At 46.3% G+C, this 8,055-nt stretch overlaps 1 protein-coding gene across 9 annotated transcripts in view; it reads right to left on the minus strand.

Annotated features, from left to right (window-relative positions):
• The window catches only part of PABIR2 (PABIR family member 2), a 78,975-nt gene extending 72,426 nt beyond the window's left edge, over window positions 1-6,549 (minus strand). For all 9 annotated transcript variants that reach the window (XM_068533009.1, XM_068533010.1, XM_068533008.1 and 6 more), the window contains exons 1-2: window positions 5,495-6,549; window positions 3,256-3,334 (exon numbers count right to left, since the gene is read on the minus strand). In XM_068533009.1, the coding sequence (XP_068389110.1) occupies window positions 3,256-3,334; window positions 5,495-5,592 (177 nt within the window). In that variant the 5' untranslated portion in view covers window positions 5,593-6,549. The remainder of the gene's footprint in view (window positions 1-3,255; window positions 3,335-5,494) is intronic.
• Window positions 6,550-8,055: the final 1,506 nt, after the last annotated feature.

Consider the following 8,055-nt stretch of genomic DNA (forward strand, 5'->3'; position numbering starts at 1 on the left):
AATGAATTTGTAATACTATAAAACCAAATATGACAATTATCCTGCTACAAGAGCCCCTATCCTATTCAAACTTTAAAAAATACTCATGTAGTGAGCAGTATAAAATGGTGATAAACTGCTCTAAGGTTTTTAGGCAAAAGCTAATTCCGGTGAAATTTTTTAAAAGTTATCCACTAAAATAAGATTTTACCTCAAAAGAGATCCCTTCATTTCCCACCCCTTTCTTTTACTTCTTCCTCTCCTAGGCTTTGAAACGAGAAAAACTTTACCAGTAAATTCCTTTCCAAAAGTATTTTTTTCCATTATGAAAGTAATACATGTTTGCTGGTGAACTCTTGATAAGGTCATTTGAAAAATGCTAAGCTACTAGGCAAGTAAATAAGGCAGGAAAGACTCCATCAGGATACTGTGGCAGAGAGCATGAACATGTCAGTCAGGGAACAAAAGAAACCCCAAAGGCAACGAAATAATCAGGAAAGCCAAAGTACGGATTGCCAGAAGCTGACTGTGGAGAAAGTCACAAGCTTAGATGGTACATCTATATCACACACAACTCGTCGATTTGAGACAGAACTGGAGGGTAGACCCGCAAGAGGGACAGAGAACAGCAGAGCTGTGTCTAGTACCAGCAACAAGAGCAATGGATGGGCTGAGCAAAAAGCCAAGAACCTCAAGGAGGCGCCAGTTAATGGTGTGATGTTAGAGCAAAGGGCTTAAACGGGACCAGAACAGAGGCCCCTGATACTGGGGACTTCAGCAGCATGGTTTTGAAGTGGAGTTGTGGTAGATGTAGTGAGATTATAAACTGGCTGAATTGTTGGCAAGGAATCAGAGGCAGTTGAGTGTGGATTAAACTTTGAAAAAGCTCGGAGAGGGGAAGGGAAAAAGGGAAAGACAGATGTACGAAAAAAAGAGAAGCTTGTCTTCCAGATACGAGATGTGTGAGTCGGGAGAAGAAGGTGGGAGGGAAAGAGCCAGCAAGGAAGAGACTGAGGACACAAGATAGAGCAGAGACGACAGACTAAGCAAAGGCACAGGGGAGTCCGACAAATTCCCAACCATTAGCAGAAAGCACCCCATGTGAAGGGAAAGACACTTCCAGGAGAAGAAAGCTGCCGGTTATGGAAGAGAGGTGTCTGCCTTCTCTGAGAAGTGAGAAGGGTCATCTGCTGAAAGTGAAAGGGGGTGAGGCAGGACGACTGTCGTTTCTGAGAAGATTTTTGAATATTGCTTTGGAGAACAGCATGGGGCCACTGGCACCTTGAACCCAACGTGCCTGGAAAGAATATATCTGCTTTCCCTTCAAACGACCAATTCCTCTTAATTCTCTACCCAGAATAAAGGCAACACTTTTCCCCTGGTCACCAAGAAACAAAATTTCAGTCACTCTTGAGTCCTCCTTCTCCCTGCCTTTCTAGCTAATCAGTTAAATAATGAAGGTCCTAGATCTGCACGTCTCTTTCTTCAGCCCCGCCCCCCCACCAGCCCTTTCCATTTCAGCCTGCAACACCTTACTTTGTGAGGGTTAAGACGGGACATAGGTAAGTATATTAAGATTTGTAGAGCACACGGTGACATAATGCATATGGTGTAATCAATATTATAATAAGAGTAGCCAAAGGGTGCTGGGGAAGGCGTCCAAAACCAAAAAGCCAGAGAGGAAAAGGGGACGGGGTGAGGAGAGAATAGGGATCAGTAAAGAACAGTGGGTCCACGCGGCCCCTTCAGCAAACTCGTGCATTTCAGTAGAGCCAGAAGGAAGGCTATTAGTGAGAGATGCACCCCGCCAGAGTTGATAAGAATCTTTACATCTTAGAAAAGAGCCAAGTGAAGTTCAGAGGAGCAAAATCATTTTCCCTTCTTTGCTATGCTATTGAGATCAGAACACGGCTGTAGAACATATAGAAACATTTTTCACATATACAGCAAAAACGAGTAGTTCTATGTTCTAGTATCCTCAGGGAAGAAGGGACAGTAAACGAAATCTCCAGAGAGCTACCATTTCCCCCTTGAAGTAGCTGTAGCCCATTTCTGTAGCCCACCCCCATTTCTTAAACAGATTTGACCAAACAGAATGGCACTGGAAGATCTCTATTCTAATCCCAGCTCTGCCACTTACTAATTGTGTGATTCGGAGCAAGTTACTTAGATCGGCTGAGTCTTAGCTGTTGCCTCTTTTAATTGGGAAAAACATCTTTTGCCCTGCCTACTTCACAGGGGTTGCTATGAGAATTAAATGTGTGAAAGTACTTTGTAACATGTAAAATACCATATGAGTGTAGGTATTACTATAATTTAAGGAAAGGTTAATGACCCAGGTATCTGTAGGAACATCAATGATTTTACAGTTCAACGCCAGTGACACCCTCAGGGTCTATTAACAGGCTCTCAGCCCTAAGACCAAGCCACGGGCTGATTTTGTAAGAACCTCTGTCCGCTTTTCAGTCTTCCCCTCTCCTCCCTTGCTGCTAATACACCTTTAACCCAAATGTACCTCTTCTGATTTGCTGCTTCTCACACACTACTGGGTTGGAAGCTTATTATAATTGTGCATAAATTTTAGATGATTCAGAGGTCAGAGAGCCCCTCCTACAAATAAACTGATGAACCTTTGTACACAGTCTATGGAAATCTGGTTCAGCCCTTTAGAGGTCTATTTGCTTACATCTCGTATCTTCCAGGGCGCTGCAATTACCGGATAAGTGGTCTCCACGTGTGAAGGGCTACTACGTAAAAACCTCATCATAATTTCTCCCAACACAAACAACCAATGAAAAAGGTGTTTCCTGATGGCTCTGGCTATATAGACCAGTCACCATCAGCACCTCTACTGGAATACAAATCCAAGCATTTTCAAATAGACTTTACTTTGAATAGATAGCACTGTCCAACAGAAGTAAACACTCTGCTACCATATACATGATTTTTGCATCCTAGGACAAATAAAGACCACTGTTCTCAGTTATAATTAGAAGTTAATCCTGACCTACCTCACAACCATGATGCAAGTAGTAACAAAAAACAAGGAACAATGTTTAAAAATACCAAGTCCCACAGCCAAGAAAAAATTCTAACCAGGTTTCCTTTTTGCACCAAAAGCTGAAAATAGCCACAGCATGAGCAGTAAACAAGACAGGTAAAATCATTTGTTTCTTTTGTAAGCAGTGGTGCCTAGCACATCACCTCAAGAAAGAGGTACATTTTAAAGTGCTTCCCCCGATCCCAACTACTAACGATACTTACTCCTACACTTACCAAGCTGTGACGGCTCATCATGGTTGTACTATTCCTCCGAGTTCTAAACGTGTAAGGTTGAAAAACCTGGGAAAGGTCACTGAAAAATAAAAAATAAAATGATTAATGTCTTCTCATATAAGATATCCTTCGACTGTATTAACGCCAGCTCTCTGGTTAACACTGAAATCGACAACGGCTCCTTGTTTGATAAAATGAATCAACTCCTCACCGTCCTCTTCAGAGCTTCCGGAGCGGTGTGCAGTGGATTACAGGTTGGCTGATACTGATCTCCTCCGGGTTGCGGGACAGCTAGGAGAGGTATGGGGCGGAGCTCCAGACTGGTTGTCTCCAGCTCCTTCTGGTCAGAACTCACGCCCCCAGACCGGTTACCACCAGACACTGGCAGCCTCATCTGTTTACCCCAGAGGACCTACCCGCAAATGTTACTGCTTTCTACGTGTGCCGTGCCGTGAGAAGGGCTGGGGAGCCCTGATCTCCAGTGGGAGCCCTATCAGCACATCTCCCACTATTGCCCTAAACGTGTGCTCTACTTTGGAACCCTGCTGTCCAACTACATCAGCACACCTGGAGTCTTGCTCATGTTGCCCCTTTTGCCTCAAATGCCTTCCCTCCCACCACCATCTGTCCAAACCCTTCCTCTCCTCCAACACCCATCGAAAATGCCAGACCCTCCACAAAGCCTCTCTTCATTGCACAAACCTAATGCGATCATTCCCTCCTTTGCATTGGGTGGGAGCACAATGGGAAATCAGATGCTTCTTCAGACACCGACTTTTTTATTAAAGGAAAGTGTGCGTGTGGTTTAAACCCCTTGGTAGAGGTGTTTTGGTCATCCCTGCAGTCCCTAGCAGAGTGCCATGCCCAGGACAAGAGGTCAAGAAGGATTTTCAGGGCTGAACTGGATTGGGCTTCAAGGGACCGTGGAGATCACCTAATCCAGCTCTTTGAAATTTTAAATGAGAAAACAGAGACTCGACAAGGCTAAGTGACTCATTCCTGATCACAGCCAGTTAGGGAGAAAATTGGGACTAGGCCTGGTCGCCTCACTCCTTCTTCTGTCGCATCATGCCACCTTTCAAATAATTACTTAAATCATGATTCAAAAAAAACCCAGCATGTTATTTCTACAACAGTCTAAATGCAGGTCAACAGGATCACCCCAGTCTCCAGCAATTGCTGGCTTATGAGAGTCAAAAAGACAACCAGAAAAGACCAGTTTATTCCTATAGTGTCAAAAATAAATGTAGAGCTGAGGACAGCATTAGAAAAGCAAAGAGTCACTCCACCATTCCCTCAGTTTTGAAATATAAAAAAAAAGGTGAATCTGTTTTTTCCCCAAAATAAAGATATTATAATCAGTTTGACAGACAAGGATTACCTCTTCCTTTGCCTTCACTGTGCCTGATTAGTGTTTTTGGCTAATTCTACCCCCATCCCCTTTTTTTGGAGTCATTCCATTTCTACAGGGTCTCATGAATTGGCTCTAAGATGAATTGCCCACTTACAAAAGTGAAATGTAATAGGCTCAAGATGTCTGCCAACCTAACCTTCACTATCACAAGAGTCTACCTTAAAATAGACCCTCTGGTGACTTAACTCACATGAAAACACAAGACCTTACACTAAAATTCAAGGGTCAATTCTTTCGATTATTTTCGAAAACCTGTGCTTTCACTGACATGCCACCCTTCTTTTTTTATTGACCAGAATGCGTTTCAGGCAGTTTTAGGATCTGAAAACATTGTGACAAATCTCAATCACTTAATAGGACATGAATACGCCATTTATATTACAAGTTATTAGATAAATTGCGATTTATTGAAGTAAACCTGTGTTAATGCCAGGGTTCCTAAACTAAGCTTAGAAATAGCAACTCTTAGACGCAGGTGTCAAGTTGCAATCCTAGTTCCAGGGGCTTCAGTCTGACATTCAGTGGTGTAAATTAGGCAGGGCAAGCAACTTGTTAGAAGAGCCAGAAGCTTCCTGTAGTTTCTTCTACAGTGGGCCAACAGAGCCCCAGGTAGAGAGGGCCCCATTTTCCCCACACTGCCCAGAGTTTGGGGTCAAACTTTCACTCCACCTTGGGACCCAAGTTACTGTCAAGCAGACAAGTCCCCACCCCCTCAGCATGGAGGACCCAAATGAGCTCCAACTCTCACTTGAGGGAAGGAAGACTGCTTGCAGGGGGTCGAAGAGCCCCTGAACCCTGCACTCCACCCTCCCCAACCGTGCTCACCTGAGCCCATGGATCAGGGGAGCGCTGTTGGATCTCCTCAGGGTGACCCCATCAGATGTGTCAGACTCAAAGTCCAGCTCCATTTTCTCCTGAGCCATGTCGGAGACTTGCCGGCAGGCACGGCGGACAGCGCTCAGCTCCTGGTGCTTAGCTATGGACTCCCAGGACTCTCACTGCAGGACTGAGCTGCTGGGGACCGGCAGCTGGGGGCGGGGGCTAAGGGGCGGAGGCTTGGGGGCGGGGGCGGAGAAAAGCAGGAGAGGAGGGGGAGGGAAGGAGGATGAGGATGAGGAAGGGAGGATGAGAGTGAGGGAGGGGAGGAGGGTGGAGAGGTCGTGGTGGAGGGTGACAGGATAAAGGAAGAGGAACGAGGAAGGAGAGGGATGGAAGGAGGAGGTAAAAGAGCAAGAGGGAGGGAAAAAGGATAGCTGGAAAAGCAGGAAGACAAACAGGGTAAAAGGAGGAGGACAGAAGGGGGAAAAGAAGAAGACGGGGGGAAAGGAGGAGGGTAGGGTGCAGGGAAAAGAGGAGCGAGGGGGAGTGAAAGAAGAAGGACGAAGTATGGGGAAGAGGAGAGAGAAAGGAGGGAGAAGAGAAGGACGGGGAGGAAACTAGGCAGCGGCGGAACTCATGCTGCTATCTTTTGGCCAACGACCTCAAGCGGGGCCGGGCTACAGACACCCCAGCTGCCCGGGCAGCACTAGCACCGAGGAGCTGACAGTCGGGCAGGGCCCGGCCGGGCAGCCTCGGAGACTCCAGCTCCCCATGCTCGGGGACCCGGTCCAGTCCCCCATGCTCCGGGACCCGGTCCGGAGGCTCCTCAGCCCTGCGATCGGTGCTTCTCCTCCTCGCTCCCCCTCCCTGCCTGGAGGACAGGTGGGGGGTTCGACCAGCCGCCGCCGCGGTGCCTCCTTTTTCGGTCTTGGGTTCTAATGGCCCGGGGGAACCCCTCGGAGCCAAGGCCAAATTCTACAACCTGCCGCCTCTCACGCCTCAGAAGCGGGAACCTCCGCGGGGCCAGGTCTTCCGCGTCCGGGGACCCATCGGGTCCTGCGCACGCGCCCGGCGGCCGCGCCAATGGGCCCGCGGGCACGGAGCATGCGTGGGAGCCCCGCCCGGCAAACTTCCTCCAAAGGGGAGGAGCGTTTCCAGGGAGCCTGGAGCCTTTTTTGACTGCATTGGCCCGGGGACCCTGGCGCCCGATTTTGAAAAGGACCAATCGTTTGGAGATGCTGGAGCATCATCTTTCTGGAGGAGTTTGCGCCAGTATTCACGGGAAAAAGAAACACGTGGTTTCCACGTTTTTGCGTTCCCAATTCGTACGCTCTGACTTCTGTGATCCTCGCTCATTTCTTAAATCCCTCGACTTAGTTGGTCTGTGTCTGGAGGGGCAGATTTCTTTTTCAGATCATCCATTTGGATGCACTAGACCAAAGGGAAGTGAATAAACAAAAGCAATGGGGTAAAAATAAAGAGAATCTAGTGAGAGTTCATATAGTTAGTGAGAAACACTCGTCTCCATTATACAAGCACTGTTCGCTTCAATGATATTAGGTAAAGTCCTGACGAACAAGTAGCAGAACCAGAATTTTTTTTTTCCTCGGCTTTACGAACGAAGACTCTTAACGATCACGATTCAGCTTGTGTGAGACCTGGAATTACTTATTTTATTGAACATCTGCGTAGCAGTTACTGTGTGCTAGGCAGTATTCTAAGAGCTTTAGAAATATTAACTCATTTAATCCTCACCACTTGAATGACCCTGGGAGAGAGATGGCCTCTGTGCTGTGTTAATCATACATACCTAAAAAATACAGGAAACTTAATAATCAGGAAATTTAAAATTAAAAAAAGGAAAAATTCACCTTTTGTAAAAATAGTTTTACCTGCTTCTTCAATTCAGTTGTACCATATTAAAACTTGCTGGGCTTCCCTGGTGGCGCAGTGGTTGAGAATCCGCCTGCCAATGCAGGGGACACGGGTTCGAGCCCTGGTCTGGGAAGATCCCACATGCCGCGGAGCAACTGGGCCCGTGAGCCACAATTACTGAGCCTGCGCAGCTGGAGCCTGTGCTCCGCAACAAGAGAGGCCGCGATAGTGAGAGGCCCGCGCACCGCGATGAAGAGTGGCTCCCCGCTTGCCACAACTAGAGAAAGCCCTCGCACAGAAACGAAGACCCGACACAGCCATAAATAAATAAATAAGTAAATAAATAATTTTAAAAAAAACTTGCCAAGCCTAATAGTCATTTTAATCCTCAATATTTATGTGTTCTGACCGTAATAGAGTTTTTAAACCACTTTTAGATAGTTTCCTTTAAATTGCCTATATTCTCCTGCCAGCTGGATTAGAAACACGAGCTCTGTGTTTAGATATCAGTAATGTTTAGACATGATGAGATTTGATTGGTCTATTCATTCAGAATATATCCATTAAACCTTATTACCTGCCAAGAATAGTAACAAACTCTTTGAAAAGTAAAATAAGCAGTAGAGTGGAGGTAAGAGCTACCTGTTTTCCGATGTACTCCATATTTTTCTGTTATTCAAACAGTTTGGTTT

This window comes from Eschrichtius robustus, chromosome X, assembly GCF_028021215.1.
Source record: "Eschrichtius robustus isolate mEscRob2 chromosome X, mEscRob2.pri, whole genome shotgun sequence".
Lineage (NCBI taxonomy): Eukaryota > Metazoa > Chordata > Mammalia > Artiodactyla > Eschrichtiidae > Eschrichtius > Eschrichtius robustus.